Consider the following 26,706-nt stretch of genomic DNA (forward strand, 5'->3'; position numbering starts at 1 on the left):
AATTCTAGGTTTTTTCATATATATATATATATATATATATATATATATATATATAATTTTATTAGTTTTTTTTAACATATCATTTTCAACAGTAATTAAACCTACTTTTACATCTTATTCAAATTTTTGACTTCCATCAATCCTGTCTGAAAATTTTCCAATCTAATCTCTCAGTATGCATTTCTTATCTTCCCTATTACATTTCAAACTCATAACCAATATCTCTATCTTTTTCTACTTTGTAACACTCGTATATTTCTCCTTACAAAACTTCTTGTAGTCCTACTAGCGTAATTTGTTGATTACAGTTGCTCTTCAAATAATTCATATACTTCTTCCAATCTTCTGTAAATCTCTGGTCCCGCAGGTTTCGAATCCTTCCTGTCATTTTGTCCAATTCTAGGTTTTTTCTAACTTTTCCCTTAAACTTTTTGATTTTTATTATTTCTATAAGACAATATTTCTAGTCGATTACTTCTCATTTCGGGGATTTTCATGGTATTTCATTTGTTTTGTGTAATTTCTCGGTTCCATGACTGTCCTTTTTCTACTAAAAATAACATGAGAGCAGATAAATTTTAAAACACCCATGGCAGAGACCTGTTCATCCAGCAGGGATGAAGCTGGTTGAAACAAAAGAATGTCTCCAGTTGTTCCAATTTAATTGCAGTAATAGCATTACTAGTAGCACTAGTAGTATTAATAATATGACCTCTCATCCTGGTAGGTTAGAAGGCTCTGAGCTGCATATATTACCTGAGCTCAACATATACCCTCAGGTGACAACATTCTTCTTACCTGTGTGTGTGACGGCGGGAGGCCTTTCCTGCCATAAATCCCAACCAGAGCAGACTTCCCTAATGAAACGTTGAACTTCAGATGTACCGGGTGGTCAATGAACACCTGAGATCTCCAGAAGATACCGGGAGCGATCTTCTGCATGGCTCGCCTGCCAACATCAATCTCCCCGGTGTCTATAAAACTGTCTTCTGGAAAGAAACTACTGGGCTTCCCTGCTGAGATACAGGAAAAGAAAAGAAAATATTGGATTATAATGCTGCCGACCATCATCGCCTCTGCGGCAGCCTATGGCGACGGCTTCTGGGAATGAACGTGATCCTGCCTGCATTGTTTACCCCCCCCCCAATATTTTATTATCAAAAGCCACAAAGCCAGAGGGGTTGTTTGACCTGAGTTATGGGGTGTGTGTGTGCTTGTTTGCACATGGCAAATAAGAGCAATGGGGCAGATGTGGGGTCCGGGTCATCATCAACCCTGAAGGAAACATCTGAGAACATTCAAAGGAAGTGGATTTGTGGAAGACTTGTGGAATTTCTGTGGAAGACCGCTGAATACTGCAGTCCTTTGCCTGCTGAGCTGGTTTTCTGCTTGTGGAAAGTTTATTATTTGTGGACAGTGTTTGAAATCGTGATCTTGCCCCCCCCCCCAATTTATTGTAATGTATGATGTTGGTCTTTTGTTTTTGTTTTGCTTTGGTTCTTGTCTGTTTTTTGTAAGTTTTGGCGGTTTTAAATTTGGAGGTTTAAGTACATTATGTTGGTATGGGAAACTGTCGTGTGATGGGCCAATGGCCGTAATAAAGTTCAATACAATTGCCCCCCCCCATCCGCAGTCTGAGAGCCAAACTCATTCTTCTGCCTGCACAGCCCTTTCTCAGAAGGTTCCACGTATCCTGAATTTGGGGCGGGGGGGGGGAGAGTAAATAGATAAAACATGAAAAGCTGGCCTGAAACGATTCCCTGTCTATTAATGTTGGGTTGTGTATGTCTGTGTTACAGGAGAAGAAATATAGCTGGATTTGGCCTGGAAGGAGGTCTGAAGGCAGTGGGGTGGGGGAAATTATGCATATTAATGTCTGCTGAGACTTGTGTGGTACAGAGAAATTTTGACTAAGAATCCAAATCGAACTCAGCCCATCCTCTGACCTGCAAATGTTAACAGCTGACTATACTTGCTATTCCCTGCCAGCCACACCTGAAACAAGGGTATAAGAGTAAGACCTACATTGACTCCCAGTACATTTCCGGGCACAATTCAAAGTGTTGGTGCTGACTTTTAAAGCTCTAAACAGCCTCAGCCCAGTATACCTGAAGGAGCATCTCCACGCCCATTGTTCTGCCCGGACACTGAGGTCCAGCTCTGAGGGCCGTCTGGTGGTTCCCTCATTGCAAGAAGCCAAGTTACAGGGAACCAGGCAGAGGGCCTTCTCAGTAGTGGCATCCGCCCTGTGGAACACCCTCCCATCAGATGTCAAAGAGAAAAACAACTACCAAACTTTTAGAAGACATCTGAAGGCAGCCCTGTTTAGGGAAGCTTTTAATGTTTGACAGACTATTGTATTTTAATATTTTGTTGAAAGCCGCCCAGAGTGGCTGGGAATAAATAATAATAATAATTGGAGTGTATTATTGTGCAGGACTTTTTTTTTTTTTGGCAAGCCACATGTAACTACAACCTCCGCTTCAGCAAAACCTTTAACCTGTAGTAGGAGCCTAATCCCTCTGGTCAGCACTGCCGGGTTGTTGTAAACCACTCAGAGCCTGTTCTGCACTATTCAGCCTGAATAAGGGTAGAGCTGCCATAAGCCGTGCTGTCTTCTGCACATTTCTCTTGGGGGAAACGGGAGGCAAAATTGCCCACTCCCCTCTTTGTTTCTTTCCCTCTCAGCTAGACTCTCCTTCCACCTGACCAGAGGCACTTTCAAACATCCCAGTCTGCCCAGTTACACCCCTCTCTTCACCAGAGACTTCCAGTGAGCTCACCGATTCAATTTTCTTTTTCGATTAAAAACTGTGAGGTTTTTCTCCTCGCCCCTTTAGGAAAATGGCCACTTTGCAGTTCCTCCCCCCCCAAAAAACCCTGGTGAAATGACCCACTCGATTTCCTTCTCAGCAAAGGGGCAGTGGAAATTCCAGAGGCCACTTGCACAGAGAACTACATTAAACAGGAAAATAAAATAAAATAAATGGAGCTCTCAGGAAGATAAGCTAAACTAATCATCTGAACTCATGCCACGTTTGCGGGGATCTTTGTCTTCTTTCCTTTTTGGGGTGGGGGGGGGGAGAGAAGAAGCATCGTTCTGGGAGAAAGGAATTAAAATACCTCCTCCATCCGCCACCTTTTTTACATAGCCAAATTCCCTGACAATGCATGTTTAGTGGCAAGATCATGATTGGTAGCACATTCTTGCAGCCATAAAATAAAATGGTTTTTTTTTTTTACTATTCTAGTAAAAGTCTACTTAAAACGTTAAGTGATTCCATCTGTTATCAAGTCAGCGTAAACTCCCCCTGTGGACACATCAGGCTGGATGCGACTTCATTTAAAACAAGTGCGTGGCGTTGCCGTACGTGTGGAAATGCATCTGTCAGGGATGATGTTCAGATTTGTAGTCGTGGCTTGACTGAGGATGGGGGCAACGGGCAAGTCACCTGGAGGTTCCTCCTTCTCACCCACCTGAGGTAAAACTAGGGGAACATTCCACTCTTAGCTCCCGCAAAAGGTGCTATTTCAAATATTTCAGAATACCAAAGCATTCATCCACAGAGGAGTTTGTTTCCTGTGTGTCTGAGTCTCTCTTCTGTATGTGCCTCCTTAATCAAATCATGCCCATAATATTAATTCAGAGCACATGCACCCGCCTTAACTTGAGCAACATAGGAACAGGATTGTGGAGCTGGAAGGGACTGTGAGGGTGATCTAGCCCAACCGCCGGCAATGTAGGAATCTTTTGCCCAACATGTCTACCAGCTCCACCTGGTACACAGGCTAAGACCCTACCTGCCCGCGGATTGTCTCGCCAGAGTGGTGCATGCTCTGGTTATCTCCCGCTTGGACTACTGCAATGCACTCTACGTGGGGCTACCTTTGAAGGTGACCCGGAAACTGCAATTAATCCAGAATGCGGCAGCTAGACTGGTGACTGGGAGTGGCCACCAAGACCACATAACACCGGTTCTGAGAGATCTGCATTGGCTCCCAGTACGTTTCCGAGCACAATTCAAAGTGTTGGTGTTGACCTTTAAAGCCCTAAATGGCCTCGGTCCTGTATATCTGAAGGAGTGTCTCCACCCCCATCATCCAGCCCAAACACTGAGGTCCAGCGCCGAGGGCCTTCTGGCGGTTCCCTCGCTGCAAGGTTACAGGGAACCAGGCAGAGGGCCTTCTCGGTAGTGGCGCCCGCCCTGTGGAATACCCTCCCTTCAGATGTGAAGGAAATAAGCAGCTATCCTATCTTTAAAAGACATCTGAAGGCAGGGAAGTTTTTAGTATTTAATGCTGTATTGTTTTTAACACTTGATTGGGAGCCGCCCAGAGTGGCTGGGGAAACTCAGCCAGATGGGCGGGGTATATATAATAAATTATTATTATTATTATTATTATTATTATTATTATTATTATTATTATTAGGCTCGAACCCACAACACTGAGATTAAGAGTGCCACGTTCTCTCTCTCTCTCTCTCCCTCTCTCTCTCCCCTAGTCTAATTTTGTTGGCTGAGTTTTTGAGGCTCCAGGATAGGGTGGATGCAGGGTTCTTCCTATCGATTGCTGGCACTCCTTGGTTTATTTGGCATCTAGCAGGAGATAAGAGGATTTCTGGAAGGAGGAAGCAATCAACGCAAGAAGGGATGGTCTCACCTGCCCTGATGGAGGCGGGCAAGTGATAACTCCCAAAGAAACTCTCTCTGGGTGGTCACAAGTCTTCCCTTTGGGGGCAAGATGCCAGAGCTTCAATGGCACCAGTTGTCTGGATACTTCCCAAACTGGTTTCTCTTTTGGCAATGGACCAGCCTTTGGCCTGGTTTGCCAAGGCAAGCTGTGGTTTTAGCCACCAGGACCATGAAAACAAGCTGTAGCTTGTGGTTAAGTTTGGAAACTTGTGGTTCATTGCAAACTCGGGCGCAGACCAGCACGCTATGCCAAAGCTTGGCTTTGTTCAGCACAGCAGCAAATTGAACCACAGAGAAAAGAACGCAACTGTGAGCTCTACTCCACATTGGTGCAGTTCTGCTAGACCGTAGTTTACCTTAGCATGACGTATGAACCAGGCCATTGTCCTTCTAATGTTTGGACAGGGGAAGTGTAACTGTGCTAATTCTTCTGGACTTTTCCATAGCTTCCCCCTCCCCCCCCCAATAATTGACCATGAAATCCTCCTGTCTCAGTTTGGGGAGCACGTCATTCCATTTCTACCGGATGATGAATTCCAGAAGACACTTCAACCAATTATAATATCACAGAATACCTTACAGCAGTGCTACCCAAGTTTAAAAGGTCAGGAAAGCCAGCCTGGCCTCTAACCTTTTAATCCTGTGTTAACACAACTATATATATATTGTACAGCACATCATTAGTAAAGGTAAAGGGACCCCTGACCATTAGGTCCAGTCATGACCGACTCTGGGGTTGTGGCGCTCATCTCGCTTTACTGGCCGAGGGAGCCGGCGTACAGCTTCCGGGTCATGTGGCCAGCATGACTAAGCCGCTTCTGGCGAACCAGAGCAGTGCACGGAAACGCCGTTTACCTTCCTGCTGGAGCGGTACCTATTTATCTACTTGCACTTTGACGTGCTTTTGAACTGCTAGGTTGGCAGGAGCAGGGACTGAGCAACAGGAGCTCACCCCGTCACGGGGATTCGAACCGCCAACCTTCTGATGTGCAAGGTATACACAAAATCCCAGGACCAATTCCTTCTTTCTTCTCATATACAGAATTTTGTAAGTTAAAGGTAAAGGTAAAGGGACCCCTGACCATTAAGTCCAGTCGTGGCTGACTCTGTGGTTGCGGCGCTCATCTTGCTTTATTGGCTGAGGGAGCCAGTGTACAGCTTCCGGGTCATGTGGCCAGCATGACTAAGCCGCTTCTGGCGAACCAGAGCAGTGCACCGAAGTGCTGTTTACCTTCCCACTGGAGTGGTACCTATTTATCTACTTGCACTTTGACGTGCTTTCGAACTGCTAGGTTGGCAGGAGCAGGGACCGAGGAACGGGAGCTCACCCCGTTGCGGGGATTCGAACCGCCAACCTTCTGATCGGCAAGTCCTAGGCTCTGTGGTTTAACCCACAGCACCACCCGCACCCCATACACCACATCATTAAGAACATCCAAAAACTTGGTAGACTGGACTTAGAATGTCAGTGATTACCAAGAGCAGATCTTGGAAGGGGCAATGCCCCTGGGTGAAGAAGAAAGGCGACTTGGGGCTTGGAACATGAATCACAAGTGGGAAAGGTTGAATTAACTCAAATTTGGCTTGGGACACATTAGTTCAATCAGCATGGCACCTTTTATTTTTTGAAAGGATGAAAAACCTGCCCATTAGAACGAGTCAGAACTTCACCTTTTGCAGGTATTTCTGCCATGGATTCCTCATTAGATGTTATCTCATAGGTTGTCAACCTGTCAAATGTCCCCCCCCCCGCCCCCCAGAGCAAAGGCTGGTCTTGCATAGGCCTGAACAGCTGCAGCTTACTAATTCCAGTAAGTACTAATTCCTCTTGGCGTCTTGCAAGAAGCCAGAAAGCCACGTACAAGACATGGACCCTCTATAGGACAAATGAGAAGAGAAATGGAGAAATTTCCAGTTATTAAACTGGCACCCCTAAGCAGGCTCACTTAGAAGTAAATAATCACTCATTTTTGCTTCTCAATAAAATATTTAGGACAAGGGTGATAAATTGCAATGATAAAGTTAACTATTCTGGGGATAAGTTCACTGACTGAAGGAGAAGGGTATCTGAATTTTTTAACTTGTGGATTTTTGTTTTGAGAAAAGTTAGGTGGGAGAAATGGTATAGATATTATGAACTGGGTTATTTTTCTTTAGTATCCAAAATTACCGGGTAAAGCGCTAATATCAAATTTTGATTCCTGACATTCTAATGTTTAATTCTGAATATTAAATTTAAGTGAATATGTAGGGATCCAGTAGGATATCTTGCCTTCGGGTCACACGACTGAAGAATAGGGACACCCAAATTTCATCATCATCTCCATTTTGATAGGAAAATTGGGCTGGTGTTACTCAGGTCAAAGTTGAGAAATGTTGCGAATTTGATTCTAGCTATTACTATTAATTAAATTTGTATACTGTCCTTCATCCCTAGATCTCAGGGCGGTTCACTAATTACCCCACTGACTTCCAAAATGGGCTTATTCAATAAGTGGTTTCAGGACTGCCAATTGATGCCTGTGGTTCCAGTGATTCTTAATTCATTTTAAGGCATGGCACCCTGCGGCATCAACCCCATGCCAAGTTTGCCAACAAGCTGAATACAGCAAGGGTTTTTATCAGCATTCAGTAGCCCTGTAAAAAGAAGGAGCATTGAAACAACATTTGAGATCAGCAAAACATTTCTGGTGAGAGGAAATGGAAGACAGGAGGATTTTGGTGAAGAAATGTCGTGCCCCCACAATGCATATGGATTCTTCCCAATTCCCTTTATGAATGGCTCTGGATCAATCACCATGCGGCAATGCACACTTCAGGACTTGTAGGCACTCCTGAGCGAGGGACAGATGGAAACATAGATGGGCAACTACTGATTCTAGGAGGAGAAGGTTATGGAGTTATGAGGATGGATGCCTGGAATTCAGAGGCAGACAGAGGACTGACAACAAGGACAACACACCAACCGTACCTTCGCCGGCTCCTTTGCCTTTCCTGTCAGGTACCTCTAACCCTGTGCCCCCCGAGGAATATAAGGAGACGTCCGTTGGCACTGGCCAACTGCTGGCCGTGTCTTCCGTCATCTCAAACATCTGCCCTTCCATCGGCTGCAGGTGCCAGTTTAGGCCAAACAGGTGCATGGCTGTGGTGAGCAACGAGAAAAGTCATCTTTTTGTGGGGGGGGGGTTGTTTCTCTGCCGAGGAAATACAAAGACTACGCCCAAGTTCACTGCTCCTCTCGGTTTGACCCCCAGGGCTCCAACGTCAGCACTGGCTTCTGCACTGCTTTGGGCCTACGAAGATCACAATGGCTTGGGCCTAGCAGGGATGGAGAGCCCCTGGTCCTCCAGAGGTTGCTTGGCTACAGCTCCCATCATCCCGTGCCACTGGACATGGCTGGCTGGGGTGGTTGGGTGTTGGAGTCTAGCAACACCTGGAAGGCTACAGGTTTTCCATCCATATCCCACCCACAACTTTGGAGAGCTGGTGACTGTGGATTCTTGAGTATAGCATCCATTGGCCATATCAGGACAGCCAAGCACATGCAGGTATTATCAGTGACTGTTCCCAGCTCCACAGATCCCTTGCCCTAGAAATACCGTATTTTTTGCTCTATAAGACTCACTTTTTCCCTCCTAAAAAGTAAGGGGAAATGTGTGTGCGTCTTACGGAGCGAATGCAGGCTGCGCAGCTATCCCAGAAGCCAGAACAGCAAGAGGGATTGCTGCTTTCACTGCGCAGCGATCCCTCTTGCAGTTCTGGCTTCTGAGATTCAGAATATATTTTTTCTTGTTTTCCTCCTCCAAAAACTAGGTGCGTCTTGTGGTCTGGTGCGTCTTATGGAGCGAAAAATACGGTACATGGAAATCTGAGCTAAGTACCCTTCAGAGGTTCAATAAGAGAGGCCGTTTGGTCTTAAATTTTTTTCAGAGGCTAGGTGTGAGAGCAGAACATTTTTATCTTGTCAAATGTGTGTTCCCGAACCCTCAATGCTTTCTGAGATAAACATGGATGTAGGGCATGGAATTGAAAATCTGTGGGTGTTAGACAGCGGTGCTTCCATGCCCACTAATTATCTGGTGCAAAGGCCTCAACCTCAATCTGTGAGCATCTTTCACCTCATTTGGAATTGCTTCCAGTTTCAGAACTCAGCTGAGGGGGCAGACATTTTTAGACAACCTAGGAACGTCTGACAAGGAAGAGTTCCCACACCTGCCAGCTCAGATTGGGACCATGTTGCATCGACCTGGTTGAAGAGCTGAAAAGTTGGGTAGAGATATAATTCCACAGGGGAAAGAACTGGGGCTCAATCCAAATCAAACACAAACTGATTTCTTTGAGGTGAAGCTTTCTCTGAATGGAGAACGCTGCGCAAAAACAATCCACCAAGGAGGCTGGCATCCAATGGCAGAGGAACTTTTCCTCCTTTTGTTTCTCTTTCCACTGTAAAAAGTGAAAGAGAACACAGCGGATCTTATGCCTTGATGCAACGCCAGCGGTCTCCTAATCAGGTCAAGGGCTGCATTGGGTAGGTTGGAAAAGCGAGGCAGAAACATCTATGGGATTTGTTAGATGCTAGAATGCACTGTTTGCTTGTCTATGTGCATCACAAAAAGTCAAAACAGTGGAAGAATCAACTCCACAGAGAAGGGAGCACCTAAAATCCGAGGAATGTGGTGGCTCCATTTTTAAAAAACAGTAATAACAGAGCAGTGCACTGGCATGGTATACAGAACAGGGCATGTTTATATGATTAGCCATCGCCTCCTGAAAGCAAAGAGGAAAGCCAAAACAGCTTCCTGTATCCTTTCTCTCTCCTCCCCAACATAAACATTTCATATTTAATCACGATCCAAATTTCCCTTTGGGCTTTCTGCAGTTCTCAGATTCGCTGTTCCCCACTCTCACAATGGCATTTCCCGATTAAGGGGGCACATGTACCCACCCCACCCCACAAAAGTGCACGGCACATCCTCCAGGAGCGTGTCCGGTGGTATTAGCATCAAGTCCACTCAACGTAATTAAGAGCAGAAAAACGGAAAGAGAACGGCTCCCCAACTTTGCCGTTTTGTTTATAAAACCATGCCAGAATTTGTCAAGCTTTCCAGGAGGCAGCTTAGCGCTGAGCGTAGGGGAGAAGGTCAAAGCTGCAAACTTGTCGCACAAAGAGGAATCCGAGGTTCCTGAACTCTCCTAACAAAGGAAAACAAGCTTGGAACTGGGCGAATACTTTTAGCTGCCAGTCTCTAATAACAAATTCTCAAATCTCTCAATGGATCAGATACCATGCCAAGCCATGGTTTCTCCAACTCATCATTCAGAAGCAATGAAAACAAGCACTGTAACTATGATTTGTCGATTTAGCTATCATGCCAAACTATAGGTAGGTACTAGCCATGGTTTACAAACTCATATCAAAACTCACATCTAATAAAAAATCCCCAAATCTCTCAATGGATCAGATACCATGCCAAGCCATGGTTTGTCCAATTCATCATTCAGAAGCCTGGTAAACCATGGTTAAGAGATGCTTATCTCCTTCAGTGTGTTCTCTGAGCTCTCAGCTCCAGAATTTGACCTTTCCCATTCTTAATAGAGCCTCCAGCAATGAAAATAAGCACTGTAACTATGGTTTGTCGATTTAGAGAATATGCCAAACTATAGGTTGGTACTAGCTGTGGTTTGCAAACTCACATTGAAAACATTGCTTGCTCCATCAACGACTGGTATCAATTCAGACGTCTCACGCAGCTACAGGAAAGCTTCCTAAGTAGCTATTATTTGGTTTTATTTAAAAATAAATAAATAGGAATAGATCAAAGGCAGTTGTCCCATTTCGACGCATAAACCAGGTCTAACTGACTAGGTACACACCTCTCGTTTTGCCATGTAAATAAGGGGCGTTTGTTCCAAAAACTGCAATTAATCTTTTGGATAGTCTTTGAGGGTTACTATACAGAACAAAATTTATCTGAGCTGTGGGAAAGAGTTGGGTCACCAGGAAGTTTTCAAAACTTATCTCACGCAAAAAGCTTTCAAACTTCTAAGGCAGGCCAGTGCAAGATTTCTCCAAAACACTTATTCCATCAGTGAATTGCTTTTACCGTTTGGCAGCTCTTAATGTCTAACCTATATCTTCCTCTGTGTAGCATAAAATATGTGAAAGAACAGTGGGAGAAAGATTTTTTTATAATAAAGAGAGAGAGAGAGAGAGAGGAAATATATACTTCGAAGCACTAAGAGCTCTTAAAAGCAAAATGGAAGTATTAGGAAGAGAGGATTCAGGGTTCCGGAAAGTTCAGTCTGGACCATTCAGGGATGTTTCCTCAGCCGCCGGTCTACTCAGCAAGATGGAAAGAAAGGGGCTCAAAGCACAAACACCTTCTTAACAATATTTCTCATCTCATGCAACATTCAATGCATTTTCAGCCACACTGAAGGCTTCCCACCCACTCAAAGAGCGCCGCTTAAAGAGAGCCATTTCCTATAGCACTTAACACCTCTGAATGCACACACTTTTGTTGTGTTTTAGCTACACCACTCACAGTTAATTGAAAGTGTTTTATTATTTCGTTTTCTCTTAAAGCTCCTTTTCGGCAGCTGACACACCAAGGGTATTAAAAGTAGAAGTTAAGCGCGGTTCAAACTGTATTTATATTTATGTGGAGTGCCACAACTGCAAACTCATGAGGAGGGGGTGAGAGAGACGCTGTGTGGCTGCGAATATCATTGCAATGTACACAACCCACCATATTAAGTCCTTTACGGGGCTGAGTTAATAAGTTGTGCCTCTGGTTACTGCTGATGAAACGCCATTGCTGGTCATCTTTCCCCTTAGTAATTAAGTTCTTGCATTTCATTTTGAGGCCAGGCTCATTAGCTTTTGATGATACCAGATTCTCACACAGTCACTTGTACTTTAAGGTCCCTTGCTCTCTGTTTGCTTAGCTTCTATCGCTTCCCTTCGGCTACCTCCCGTTCTGTTGAAATTTGGGACAAGGATCCAGTCTTTCAGACGAATCTGGTATTTTGGCCCATATCAATTCTGCATGTTCATTCACTCAGAAGTCCACTCAGTTCAGTCCTATAACTGATTTAATCTATGGTTTAGTTTTTAAACAAATGAACATGGCAATTTGTATTCAAATAGGTATTTGATCACAAAATATACATTTCAAAGTCTAGGTAAAAAAAAGCTAAAGGACCCCTGGAGCAGTCAAAGGCGACTATGGGGTTGCGGCGCTCATCTCGCTTTCAGGCCGAGGGAGCTTAGCCTTTGTCCACAGACAGCTTTCTGGGTCATGTGGCCAGCAGGACTAAACCACTTCTGGCACAATGGGACACCGTGGCGGAAGCCAGAGTGCACAGAAACGCCGTTTAGCTTCCCGCCACAGGGGTACCTATTTATCTACTTGCACTGGCGTGCTTTCAAACTGCTAGGTTGGCAGGAGCTGGGACAGAGCAATGGGAGCTCACCTGTTGCAGGGGTTCAAACCGCTGACCTTCTGATTGGCAAGCCCAAGAGGCTCAGTGGTTTAGACCACAGCGCTACCCGCGTCCCTTATTTCAAAGCCTAGGGTAGGGTTGTATGGTGGTTATGCCATTTTCTCTCTGATTCTCCATAGAAACATAGAATTGGAAGGCACCCCCCCCAATTCTATGCAATGCAGGAATCAGAGCTAAATAATCTTTGACAAGTGGCCTTCCGACCTCTGCTTAAAAACCTGCAAGGAAGGAGAGTCCACCACCTTTTGAAGGAGCCAGTTCCATGGTTGGACAGCTCTAACCATCAGAAAGCTCTTCCAGATGTTTAGCCGGGATCTCCTTTCTTATAATCTGAATCCCTTGTTTTGGGTCCTACCCTCCAGAGCAAGTTTGCTCCTTCTTCCACGGGAAGACAGCCTTGCCAACAAAGGTCCGTATAGTAAAAGCTATGGTTTTCCCAGTAGTGATGTATGGAAGTGAGAGCTGGACCATCAAGAAGGCTGATCGCCGAAGAATGGATGCTTTTGAATTATGGTGCTGGAGGAGACTCTTGAGAGTCCCATGGACTGCAAGAAGATCAAACCAATCCATTCTGAAGGAAATCAGCCCTGAGTGCTCACCGGAAGGACAGATCGTGAAGCTGAGGCTCCAATACTTTGGCCACCTGATGAGAAGAGAAGACTCCCTGGAAAAGACCCTGATGTTGGGAAAGATGGAGGGCACAAGGAGAAGGGGACGCCAGAGGACGACATGGTTGGACAGTGTTCTTGAAGCTACCAGCATGAGTTTGACTAAACTGCGGAAGGCAGTGGAAGACAGGAGTGCCTGGCGTGCTCTGGTCCAGGGGGTCACGAAGAGTCAGACACGACTAAACGACCAAACAACAACAACAAAATTGTATCACCTCCGTGATTCATATTGCTAAGCAGAACATTGTTCCAGGTTTTTATGTCACCGAATGACATATTGTTCTAGGACGGGAATAAAGGGTGTGGGAACATTGCACCCATAGCTGTCAACTTTCAGATTTGAAAATAAGGGATCAGGAGCCTCACCTGTCCTAAGGATAGTCTACTGGATATCTAACAATCCAGGATAGCAGTGGGAAGCAGCAGGAAACGGCACTGGAATAAGGGAATTTCCCGCAAAAATGGGAAGGTTGACAGGTATGATTGCACCCCAAAAGCGACACATTATGCCCAGATGAAAATTGGCTGGCTTGGACCCACATTTTAATTAACATCCTGACAGGTTCGTTGGTTTTCCCCCTGCTACCTGCTGCTATCAATTGGTTCAAAATGGGGCTTAAGGTAAGGTTACCAGACGTCCCCGTTTCCCGGGGACAGTCCACAGATTTACAAATCTGTCCCCTGACAGAATCAATCTATTTAGTAGGAAGTTGATAAGTGTCCCCGGATTCATTGAAAAATACCTGGTAACCTTAAGGGACTAAGCAGCCTTCTGCACTGTCAACAGTGACTTACGAAAGAACCGAAGAAAGCAGTCAGAAGTTTGTAGAGCGCAAAGAAGAAGAAGAAGAAGAAGGAGAAGAAGAAGAAGAAGAGGAGGAGGAGGAGTTTGGATTTGATATCCCGCTTTATCACTACCCAAAGGAGTCTCAAAGCAGCTAACATTCTCCTTTCCCTTCCTCCCCCACAACAAACACTCTGTGAGGTGAGTGGGGCTGAGAGAAGTGTGACTAGCCCAAGGTCACACAGCAGCTGCATGTGGAGGAGCAGGGAAGCGAACCCGGTTCACCAGATTACGAGACTACCGCTCTTAACCACTACACCACACTGGGAGTGGAAGAGAACTAGAAAGAAAGGAATGAAGAGGCTTTCTTTCATTCGTTTGTGTATGTGTGTGGTGATGAGGGAAGAGAAAAGTGGCCAACAAAACGGACTCCTCTCAGGACAGGTTGATGGAGTGAGGGAGTTAGCTGAGACAAGCCACTGATTTTGATAGATCACTGAGAAAAGTAAAGACCAAGACATGCTTAGTGAGGCGTAAGAGGCTTCTTTTCGGGGTGGGGTGAATGGGGAAGGAGAAATCCACCGAAGTCAGCAAGAAAAAAAAGAACAGAAGGAGGGGTGGGGTGCAGGGTAAAAGAAAGAGAGAGAATGAGAAGCAAAAAACCAACGAACCTCACACGTTGCTGGCCTTTTATTAGCTTGTTGACTTGCTAGAGCTGGGCAAAGGAAATGCAATAAATAACCAAAGTGATCAATTACAGCATTTTAAATTAAGGCCTGAGTAAAAGCCCAGAGGCTGGAGACAGTAATTGATTTCTAAGCTGGTGTTGAAAGAGGGATCCAGGAAAAAAGTCTCCCTGATGGTGCCACTCCTTGTTTAATATTTGGAGGGGGGCGGCGGCAAAGTCCTCCAGGCCAACATTTTAGTCTTCAATCCTGAGACAGTGATCTTTAATTGAGGCAAATCTTCCAGTGAATGCAATTTTCTTAAATAAGGTCTCTCTCTCTGTGTGTGTCTCTTTCTTTCTCTCTCTGTCTGTAACCAACATCTTTTTTTTTTTGTTTTGTTTAAATCCCTTATACTTTACAGAGTCCATTGGCTGGAGGAAGTCAGCACTCCTTCACTAGTTAGAGCATCAGCCCCAGCCAGCAAAGCAGGTAGGTTGCTACAGGTAAGTTTACCTGCTTTTATTTTGTTTGCTGGTGCATAAGGGGAATAATGTCCAGAAGGGGCATTTGTCTTGCACCATCTGTTTACCATCTGTTCTGTCAGAGTGGTTGCAGAGTGCTGGACCTGGGAGACCTGGGTTCGAATCTCCCCTCAGCCATGAAACTCACTGGGTGACCCAGAGTGGCTGGGGCAACCAAGCCGGATAGACAGGGCATTAGTACTACTGTCTTCTTCTTCTTCTTCTTCTTCTTCTTCTTCTTCTTCTTCTTCTTCTTCTTCTTCTTCTTCATAATCAGAATCCATGCATCACCTCTGTTCTAGCCTTTCCTGATAACGAAGATGCTCAGGCCTTGATCATTTTTTGTTACCTCTTGAACTCCCACTAGATCTATGGTGTCCTGTTCAAGATGTCGAACGTGTCAGCCAGCTCAGAAAAGTAGACTGAAAGTCTTACATAAAGAACACAGTTACTTTCCTTAAAGGTAACGGGACCCCTGACCATTAGGTCCAGTCGTGGCCGACTCTGGGGTTGGGGTGCTCATCTCGCTTTATTGGCCGAGGGAGCCGGCATACAGCTTCCGGGTCATGTGGCCAGCATGACTAAGCCACTTCTGGCGAACCAGAGCAGCGCACAGAAACGCCGTTTACCTTCCCGCTGGAGCGGTACCTATTTATCTACTTGCACTTCATGCTTTCGAACTGCTAGGTGGGCAGGAGCAGGGACCGAGCAACGGGAGCTCACCCCGTCGCAGGGATTCGAACCGCCGAGCTTCTGATCAGCAAGTCCTAGGCTCTGTGGTTTAACCCACAGTGCCACCTGCGTCCTTTTCCTTGGCCTGTACTAAAAAAGCACCAGCAAGCCAGGAACCTGAAAGATGTGGCATTATCACCGCATGCTAGCATTTGCCCATCTTACTGTACCAGAACGGTTCACCGCAGGCCCCGTCGGCGCCAGTAAATTTTGTATTATGCATCCTACAAGGGCCTTTCCTAGTAAAATAATATTTTTCCATCTAGATCCTTTTACGACGGGAACCATATTACTTCCTAATCTATATTGCGGCATGTTTCTCCACGATCAAAGTCAATTACCACTCGGTCCCAGCACACCTCTAAATGGAGTTTTAATTTGTGTATATTAAAGAGGAATCTTCCCACCGGGGTATTCGCTGTAATTAGAGAAACCAGGGCAAGCAGGTTTTTACAGAGAGCCTCCCACCTTGCGTCGTAATTGATAAAGGATAGGGCTTGTCTGTTATGGTCAGTATAACTTTATGCAAACCACCTCATTAACCAACCTGTTATTAGGGGAGGGCACTTAATTGATGAAGCATGGTTCCGATGCTTAATTCAGCCACCTCCGGATCATTCCCCAGCTGCCCCCAATATATCTACCAGAACACATTCAGTGAGCCCACCTCATCCCATTTATCAAGGTGATATATTTATTACATTTATGCCCTGCTCTTCCTACAGGAAACTCACAAGTGCAGGCGTCCCACCCCACACTAACACGTGATCGTCTTGCGTGCAACCGTGTATATGTACGGCACCAGGAAGTAACAAAATATTTTAATTGGAAATGGTGGGAGAGAGCTGGAGAGTCCCTGGGGCTCATGAGGAAGCCCTAAGAGGATGTCAGTGAGGGCAGAGGAAGCCCCGAATAGGCCAGAGGCACAGCGGGGCTTTGTTTCGGCTGCTTAGCTTCCCCGCCTAACAGCTGACACTCAGGGTAGCGCAGCAGCAAGTACCACTTTCTTGCACATCCAACCTCTAGCCGGCTCAGAGCTTCAACTCCAGATATTTGGGTCTGGACTGGGGAGAGACTGGGAGAGGGAGCGAGCTGGAGAGCATGAAGAAATGGGAGTTTGGAGGGTTTTTAGACGGTGCTCCCCTCTATGCGATTTCAGTTATGTACAGGGCCCCCCGGAACGCAACCCTGCATAAATGGGGAGATACCTGTAGCTCACATGAAACTACCCATCTCTTGTCCAAGTCCAGCTTAGTTTGAATCACAAAACAACATCATGGACTCTCAAACCATCCCTTCTCATGGCTGTATTATAATTAGGACTGAGCTGAAAACACCCCACCATTTCTCATGGACATTTTTGATAGTGCTGAAAAACGGCTCCCGTGACCATTTGGTATTCTGCATTTGCTCATTTGCGAAATCGGTCTCTCTCATCCTCACTTCCGACTGCCCTCGCTGATATGACCACACGGTCAAATCTGACCGGTCGCGATATTAACTACAGTTTTTCTGGTTGCATCATAACGTCGGACTTAGCGACCTCCATTTCATTCATTATAAACACAACTAAAGTCACACGACTCACTCAGAACAAGGGAGAAGCAGCAGCTGGTTGAAAATATTAGCACTGCGTGGGGGTTTCATTTTAAACATGGGCGCTTTGTACCATTTAAGTTTGGGGGGAGGATTCTACTCCACTAAATCAGCACTTTCGTTTTTAAAATTAAGGGAAGAGGACATTGCCAGGAGAAGGGAAAAGGCAAAGCAAATGAGAATCATCATCATAATATTAAAACTAGTGGAAGAGAGCAAAAGAAGAAAAAGTCTTGAGGCATAATAGAGACTTAAAAAAAAAAGTATTATGGTACTTTTGGTAGAATAACGTCCACTTCAACAGATTCATGACATTCTACCTGCAGGCATGTATTCACAGAGAGGAGACTGTAAGCAGCGAGGGAAGAGAAAAATGTGATGCTCAAAGGACAGAGAGACAATTCAATTAGACCTTGAAGGTATGCAAAACAAGCACAGTGACCCTTCAGAACAGCAGCGATAGGTGATAACACAAGCATACATTCGGGCTCTAATGGAGTTGTCACTGCCTGCACCTTTCTCATTTCATTTCCCCCTGACCTCACTGATTTTGCAACCTTGGCATTTTCAATTAAGGATTGGATATGTGGACGCTATGTTAGGTACAAAGCTTATACCCTAACAAATTTGTTGACTGCTGCGGCTCTGGCCTTCTGGGAGCTGGAGGGAAGGGAAGGGTTAACTGAGAGTTTATTGATGAATACCGCAAGATCAGAAGAAACTGGGCAGATTTGGGTTGAAACTGGAGGCCGAAAGGAGTGGGATTTGAAGAAGCCATGGATGTAACCGATTGAGTCTTATTCAGAGCAGACTCGTCATAATCAATGGACCCAAGTTAGGCATGGCCATTCATTTCAATGGCTCTACTCTGAGTAGCACTAACACGGCACACAACTCTATGGATTCAAGTGGCAGAATTGTGGGTGGAGCTTGGTTTGAGGGCAAAGGAGGAAGGTGGAGAATTAAGAGTGGAAATCCTGAAGAATTGGGAAGAACACTGTAGCAAATGAGAGGGAACCAATAGGGTCTAGAAAGCGAAGGTCCTGCCAATCGCTGTGAAAATAGGATGCTGGGCTAGATGGGCTTTTGGCCTGATCCAGCAGGGCTCCTCTTATCATAGAATTGTAGAGTTGGAGGGACCTCAAAGCTCATCTAGTCCAACCCCCTGCACTGCATGAATCTCAGCTAAAGCATCCATGGCTGATGGCCATCAAACCTCTGCTTAAAAACCACCAATGAAGGAGAGTTCAAAACCTCCTGAGGGAGTCCGTTCCACTGTTGAATGCTTCTTAGTGTCAGAAAGTTCTTCCTGATGTTTAGTCAGAATCTCCTTTCTTGTAACTTGGAAGTCCTACCTTCCAGAGAAGGAGAAAACAAGCTTGCTCCATCTTCCATGCGACAGCCCTTGAGATATTTGACTAAAGCTATTGTATCACCTCTCAGTCTCTCCTTTTCCAGGCTAAACATACCCAGCTCCTTCAACCTTTCCTCATCAGGCTTGCTTTCCAGATGCTTGACCATCTTATAACGATAAATATAATTTTATTATATTACCCCCCCCCCATCTGGCTGGGTATGGCTGGCTATGGTTTTCCCAGTAGTGATGTATGGAAGTGATAGCTGGACCATAGAGAAGGCTGATTGCCGAAGAATTGATGCTTTTGAATTATGGTGCTGGAGGAGACTCTTGAGAGTCCCATGGACCGAAAGAAGATCAAACCTATCCATTCTGAAGGAAATCAGCCCTGAGTGCTCACTGGAAGGATAGATCCTGAAGCTGAGGCTCCAATACTTTGGCCACCTCATGAGAAGAGAAGACTCCCTGGAAAAAACCCTGATGTTGGGAAAGATGGAGGGCACAAGGAGAAGGGGATGACAGAGGATGAGATGGTTGGACAGTGTTCTCGAAGCTACCAGCATGAGTTTGACCAAACTGCGGGAGGCAGTGGAAGACAGGAGTGCCTGGCGTGCTCTGGTCCATGGGGTCACGAAGAGTCGGACACGCCTAAACGACTAAACAACAAATAAATTCTTGGTTGCCCTCCTATGCACATGTTCCAGCTTGTCAACACCCTTCTTAAAATTGTGGTGTCCACAACTGGACACAGGACTCCGGGTGTCCACAGAGTGCGATTTCAGAGGCATCTCCACAGAAGCAGGACTTGACCCGAGAAAAGGAGAGTTGAAGTGGGGGCTAGCTAGACACGGCAACCCTTTTCAGCCGTGAGACCCACAACGGCTAAGTAAAGTGGGCCAAGAAAGGCCCACAACTGGCGCGAGATGAAAAAGCAAAGCGGGGAGAATTGAGAGAGAAGAATGCCGACCACAGAAATGACTGGCAGGGAGCCAGGTCTGAAGGGTAACAACAGGAGCTGGGGAAAGAATCCGTCGTGGAAGTAAATTTACCACAAAGGAAAGGAGGAAGGGTGTGGAGGAGACTAGTTGTGCACAGTGGGGGGAATGTGCATTCCTCTCCTGTCCTTAAGACTGGAATTTTCAGAGCTACAACTAAGACTGAACAAAACTTCTTGGGATTAAAACAGCCTGAGGATGTGCGTGTGTGGAACTGAGGCAGATAGATGCTCCCAAAATGGGGACCGCTTCATTCAAGCTAGGAAGGTGTGAGCGAGACCAATTTAGATTTTTATTTGTACAGAGGAAGCTTTAAGAAGGCTTATTCCAACCTGCTTGTCCTCTTCCTCCAAACGAGCTTCGGTCATAAAAACCCTCCATTAAAAAAATGAAGAACAGTGCAAAGACGACAGCGAGGAGGGGGAGAACGGACCGAAAGGAAGAGAGGCGCTTTTTTCTTCTGCAAAAACAAGGCCTGGCAAATTGTTACAAATGGACCCAAGTCTGGGAGGGCTGATTAAGCAGCTGACACTGCGGAATTAATGACCGTCTCCCCTCCAGAGAACAGGAGCAAAAATCTAGCAGAGGAAGTCGGGAGGAGAATAAATCTGAGGGAATGGGACAGATCAGCGTTACGAGTCCTATCAATAATGAAATTTAACACAGCCCGGCAGCTGGCTCAGACAAGCCTCAAACGAAGGCGGCAGAGAAAGCGGTGGCTTGTTCGCACTGGGGCTGCCCCATAGCAGAATCTAATTTCCTCCCCCCACCCTCCGACCCCCAAATACCACTGTGGCAAGTTCAACCACACATACTATCACAGGGCAAAGATCCCTGAGTTGCAAGACAAATCTGTACCATGGGCTAGCTAATGTACGTTATCCCCAGGTAACAATCTCCGTCTAGCTCGATCCAACTTGCAATTTGTTTAAGTATGTTAAGAGCGGTTGAGCGAGAGGTTGGAGTGAGCCAAATCACCGATCAAGGGCTTTTGATCTGACTTTTGGGATCAGTGATCATAAAAAAACCAAACATAAACGGAGGAGTCGATGTTTTTCTCCGTTTCCCACTTGCAATGCTGCTTGTTCACTTTGGTTGCTATTTGTTTGCTTTTTAAAAAATAAATAAATGTTGGTTTGTTAACAACAACAGCAATGCTCAGAGATAACAAAAAGCAAGAAAAGAACCAACATTGTAAGCTGTAAAGCACCATAGCCTGGAAGGGCAAAAGTAGAAAGATACAGCGTTGCTCCAAAGGGATAACAAAATATCAACTCATACAAAAATTCACTTTACAAATAATATGGACTGGTGAAAAATAAATGTATTCTCCACCATTGTTGAGAATCAAGGTTCCAAACAGGTTTAAATGAGCCAGATATTTGCATGGATGTGTGGCACTGAGTGACAATGTGCCTCAATATTTGTATAAGAAATAAAATCATGCTTTTTAAAAAACTACAACAGTAATGCGAGCTCTGTATCAAGTTTATGGGATAGCTGTTCAAGACGGGCAATTTGCCTTTAAAAATGAAACAATTCAGTAAAATAATTTTAAATAATAAAATAACACAATATTCACTTTCGAAAATGCTTTTTTCCTTTTAAAAAAAAAGGCTACTAAACACCAATAAGCCATTCCTACCCTTAGCGGTGAGCAAATAAACTCTTAACTGTGAGCTACAGCAGCCTGTTGCTTGCTATTACAAGTAAGAACACTTCACGTATGGCAAGTGTGTTCTCATGCAATAAATCCATTGTTGTGACAGAACCGCGAGAAAAACACGTTATTGGGTGGGAAAAGAACCAGATACCGACTTGAGTGTCAGAAGACTACATTGCATTTCAACAGCGTCTCCGTCTCCAGGCATGTCTTTGTAATGGAAACAGGAGATTGAAAAGAAGATGGCCGAGTTTAATTCAACAAGGCGACCCACCCTCACGCGCCGTCTCAGACAACTCAATCTGAGGGCCATTATTATGACTGGATTGCCCCACACAAAATGTGTGGTATTTGAAAACAGTGAAAGCAGCCATTATGGGAGAAGTTTCTCCTTCCCTCTCGTTCATCCCGCTCCCTCTATGTCTGCATTTAGCTGCAATTAAAATACACTATTTCATGGTAATTAGCGTGAAATAAAGACCGGGACTTGAGGAGACCTCCTTTCAGAAGTTATTAAGATCTGTAGCACCACCACCCCTTCCTGGCCACGATTCCATTTTCAGTACAGTGGTACCTCGGGTTACATACGCTTCAGGTTACATACACTTCAGGTTACACACTCTGCTAACTCAGAAATAGTGCTTCAGAACTAAGAACTTTGCTTCAGGATAAGAACACAAATCGGGCTCTAGCGGCACAGCACCAGCAGGAGGCCCCATTAGCTAAAGTGGTGCTTCAGGTCAAGAACAGTTTCAGTTTAAGAACGGACCCCTGGAACGAATTAAGTACTTAACCTGAGGTACCACTGCACTTGTGGGCAAAGGCTGAAGAATGAAGGATAAGTCTGAACATCTGCACTACGCTTGTTAAAAGATCGTGGCAGCCATGCCACCCCTCTCCAATCATCAGTGTCAGTAGGGACTTTTACAACTAGGGATTTATAATGACTGTTAAAACAAATCCCTCATGACAAGTGGATTTAAGACTGGGGCAGAGCGTTCAGAGCCAAACCGAAGCAGAAACAACCAGCTCCATCATATCCACACAGCCCACAAGGAGAAACGAACAGAAAAGCTCAAGATACACGTTGATATACCCACATGTAGTTGTTATCTCTGAGAAACGTAGAAAATAACAGGACATATTTATCCAAAAGTCTTCAAACTTACACGACCCTTTAAAAAGTTAGCTGATGAAGATGAATACATCGAAACAGGGCCCTGTCCTGGTTTCTGATTCATAATTGACTTCTGCTCAATGATTGAAATTAAGACTTTCACGTTGAATCTGACTATGGACCAACATGAATTTATCTCTACTCATAATCTCTTATCTCTAATTCTGTAATGAATTATTGTGTTATACATATCTTTACGAGTTTGAGTTTGTTAGAGTTTGTAATCTCTATTTGAGTTTGCAATCCTTGTCAGAATACATACTTTTGAATGGATTAGTTTTTGTTACAATTGACTACAGTGGTACCTCGGGTTAAGAACTTAATTCGTTCTGGAGGTTCTTAACCTGAAACTGTTCTTAACCTGAAGCACCACTTTGGCTAATGGGGCCTCCCGCTGCCGCAACGCGATTTCTGGTCTCATCCTGAAGCAAAGTTCTTAACCCAAGGTAATATTTCTGGGTTAGCGGAGTCTGTAACCTGAAGCGTCTCTAACCTGAAGCGTATGTAACCTGAGGTACCACTGTATTAATTTGCGAGTAGGGACCACTCCCACTATTGAAACTTACATTGGCCTGAGTTCTTGGTGTGCTTTTTTTCTTGGCACAAGGAGATAGGGCCTGGAAGGAATCATAAAGGGAAGGATCATTTAGTCCAGAGGTTCCCAAACTTATTTGGCCTACCACCCCCTCTTCAGAAAAATATATATTACTCAGTGCCCCCTGGAAATCTACCTTCTTTAAGCAAACGAACAGAAAGATGCAGCTCTCATGAGACAGAACAGAGTGAAGACTGCCAGCTCTGTTCGATCTGCCCCAGGGGCAGGGCTGGCGCCCCCCCCCCGCCGTTAACCAAAAAGGCAGGCAAGCTGAAAGGCAGGATGAAGCTGAAATGGTCTACTCAAGTGCAGGAAAACCCCTCGGTTCGAGCACGACCGTCGGATCCAGGGGAGGCATTGTTGCTGTCCCACAACAGTGCCCGACCTGGCGGTAAACATCATTACACAACAGATGAAACACGTATGAATGTGGGTTTTCCCTCAAATTTTCTTTGTAGGAATATGCTGCTGTCCCACAAGGGGATCGAATCTGCGACCTTGGCATTGTCATCACCACACTCTAACCAACTGGCCTATCCAGGGAAGGCCCTCAGGGATAGGAGCGCCTTTCCGTTCAACTCTTCAAATCATCCACTTCCATCCTCACTGCAGTAAGACGCAGGAGAGGGGAAGGAGAATCGAGATGGACCCAAGATCTTGGGCTCCAGAACGGGTTTGGGTTTTTCATTTATTTACCACAGTCGCAAGCTGCTCTGCTTCCAATAGGCTTCCACTTAACTTCCCTGCGAAGTAGGATAGACTGAAAGAAAAGAGTATTTCACAATGCCTCTCAGGGCCTGTTTTATGGAGCCACCCAGAATCGCATGTGTTCCTGTCACGTCTCACATTGCACGCTAACTTCAAGATGGGAGCATCAGCAGGCCCAAGCTCATGACAAATGGAGGGACGTCTCAACACATTGAAATATACATTTGTTAAAAAACCAGAAACATTTCTATTAGGAATATTAGGTTATGAAATTAATAAGAAAGATTGGAAGGTATTTTTGTATGCAGTAACAGCAGCTAGAATTTTGTTGGCTCAGAAGTAGAAACAAGAAGAAGTGCCTACGATTGAAGAATGGAGAATGAAATTAATGGACTATGCAGAACTGGACAAGTTAACAGGGAGGATCCGGAACCGACGAGACCAGAGGTTCACTGAGGACTGGAATAAATTTACAGAATATGTTAAAAATGTTTGTGAGAAGCAGATAACATTTGTAAGTTTTCAAGAAGCTTTGTGAGAATGTATGGTAGAAATATTGCGTAAATAATATGATAAGGTAAATAATTATATAGTGCAATATTAAATTAAGAAATGTGGAGAAAGTGATATTTCGGAGAATTATCAGACATGTTGATGGAAGTAAAAAAAAAGGACGTTGATGATAATTGGATGTTTAATGTTGTAGAAATTTATATTGGAAAATTAATAAAAATTATGACAAATGGAGGGATGTCCAAGTGTCTGGGCCCGAGGGGTGGAGCGAATAGGACTGAGGGATAGTCTAGCGCAGTGTTTCCCAACCTTGGGCCTCCAGCTGTTTTTGGACTACAACTCCCATCATCCCTAGCTAGCAAGACCAGTGGTCAGGGATGATGGGAATTGTAGTTCAAAAACAGCTGGAGGCCCAAGGTTGGGAAACACTGGTCTAGCGCAGCTTTGGCTGACTTGATGCCCTCCAGATGTTGCCAGGCTACATATCCCATCAGCCCCAGCCTGTTCTGGGGGTTGTAGTTCCAGCAACTGCAAGGTACCAGGCGGGCAACGCCAACTTGTGGAACAAAGCGTATTATGCAGCTAAAGAGAAGGCACGGGCACGGGATGGGCAATCTTTGGTTCACAGGATAGGATTCTGGTCTGGTGCTATCAGCCCATCTTGAACCGCCTGCGGCTGACTTTTTCAGCCGGCCATTGCGGTTGCGCAGCAAGCAAGCAGCTAGATAGCGCTCGACCTACAGAGCTTCCCAGCTGAAGCTCTGCAGTGCCTGACAGATATAAGCCAAAGTGGAAACGTGAACGTGCAAAGCTGCTCAGAGCAGAACTTGACCTGATCCCTCGAGACGGCATAGGAAAGAAATCTTTTTAAAAAGCAAATGAAAAGAAAGGCTGCTTTGCCCTTTGGGCTCTCCCACGTGCCATTTCCGTATCATAAGGTTGTTGAGTTTGGGGTTCGTTTGTTTTCAAAGTTAAAACCTGCGCTGCTCCTTGCTTGGGGCTGCTTGCTGAACTGGAAGATCACTCTTAACATTTTTTAAACCATTATTTCGTGGCACAGAAAGATGCTCGTTCCCAGCAGCTCCTATAGGACCGTAGATCTCCCTTACTCCGCTGCTTTTAAATGTCAGGCTTAGAGGTCTTGCTTAGATTTGGAACAGAAAAAAGGACCAATTCATTATAGCCTTTTTTCAGGTTTTCCAGTTTGGGGGTGGCTGGAGTGAATCGATCTCAAGAAGGAAGGCTCTAATACAAGTTCTTGTATCTTCAACGCCATTACTTTCAGAGCTGCCGTTAAATCATTTTAGCCTCCGCAGTCCCAAGGCTACAAAAAGCTATCCGTGGATGCTGTCCAAACCTATAACGCGAGATCCCAAAGCCAGCCCCTCTTAAAATAAAAAATTGGAAGCCAGGAGGAAATGGACAGTTCTCCCCTAACAAAAGCAAGCAGGCCTCCGACAGAACTGCGGATTTGGAGAACAAAAGAAAACGTTATTTTTGGTTATATTTAGTTCTCGCAGCCAGCTTGAAGAAGGAGAGGAAAGGACGAGAGAGGCAGGGTGGAACTGGAAGCAATTTCCCCAGCTTGGTTTTTTCGGAGGTACTTTCCTCACTTCCCAGAGTTAAAGTGCGGCTTTTAACGGCTCAAAGGCGGCTGAGTCAGTGTTGCTTTTAACTGCGCTCTTGGCACAGAGACGTGGATTTGATTAAAAAAACAAGTTCCCAGAGAGAAAGCCGGTTTAAAACAAAAACAAAAGCCTCGCACAACTTGACTGCGGTAAGCTTTTGAGCCGTTCGTCTGGAGGAGGGAATCCTTCGGATGCGCAGATTCTCCTCCCGCTCAACCGTCTTCCAAGCACTTTATTCTCCCACAACAGATGGGAGTCAGAGTGCGCAGGTTCTTTAATGAGGGGAGGCGTGTTAATTAGGCTAGAAAGCAGCCAGGAAGGCCTCCGGGGTTCCCACCATCCGCATGGTGAGGGGAGGAAATACCTGAGAGAGCTGTGCCCCCGAGACAATATTATTTTTTTGTCAATGGCCACCTTTGGTTATGTCTCTTGAGATGTTCCATCTGTCTGTTCAGCTACACATGGAACGGGCTCGGGTTCCCAGAGACACTTCACAAGGGTGCATTGTGGAAGTCGAGGACAGAATTAGCAGAGAGATCGTTAGGCCAAACGATCTGACAGTCAGCAGAAGCGAAATCTGCATGCTGTTACAGTGGTACCTCGGGTTAAGAACTTAATCCGTTCTGGAGGTCCGTTCTTAACCTGAAACTGTTCTTAACCTGAGGTACTACTTTAGCTAACGGGGCCTCCTGTTGCTGCCGTGCCACCGCCGTGCAATTTTTGTTCTCATCCTGAAGCAAAGTTCTTAACCCGAGGTATTATTTCTGGGTTAGCGGAGTCTGTAACCTGAAGCGTCTGTAACCCGAGGTACCACTGGAATGTGTATGGGTTGTGTCCCCTTCAAGGAGGTGGGGGTTACCAGGTGAAAATAATAGTCCCTTCCCTTGCCCCAATTATCTGG

At 45.3% G+C, this 26,706-nt stretch overlaps 1 protein-coding gene across 9 annotated transcripts in view; it reads right to left on the minus strand.

The window, feature by feature from the left end:
• Positions 1-26,706, minus strand: part of TENM4 (teneurin transmembrane protein 4) — a 680,333-nt gene that overhangs the window by 187,796 nt on the left and 465,831 nt on the right. For 6 of the 9 annotated variants that reach the window (XM_053385165.1, XM_053385169.1, XM_053385160.1 and 3 more), the window contains 2 exons: positions 7,666-7,836; positions 799-1,016 (listed from right to left, as the gene is read on the minus strand). In XM_053385165.1, coding sequence (XP_053241140.1) covers positions 799-1,016; positions 7,666-7,836 — 389 coding nt within the window. The remainder of the gene's footprint in view (positions 1-798; positions 1,017-7,665; positions 7,837-26,706) is intronic. The other 3 variants (XM_053385161.1, XM_053385167.1, XM_053385166.1) reach the window with 3 other exon arrangements.

Source organism: Podarcis raffonei, chromosome 4 (assembly GCF_027172205.1).
Source record: "Podarcis raffonei isolate rPodRaf1 chromosome 4, rPodRaf1.pri, whole genome shotgun sequence".
Taxonomy (NCBI): Eukaryota; Metazoa; Chordata; class Lepidosauria; order Squamata; family Lacertidae; genus Podarcis; species Podarcis raffonei.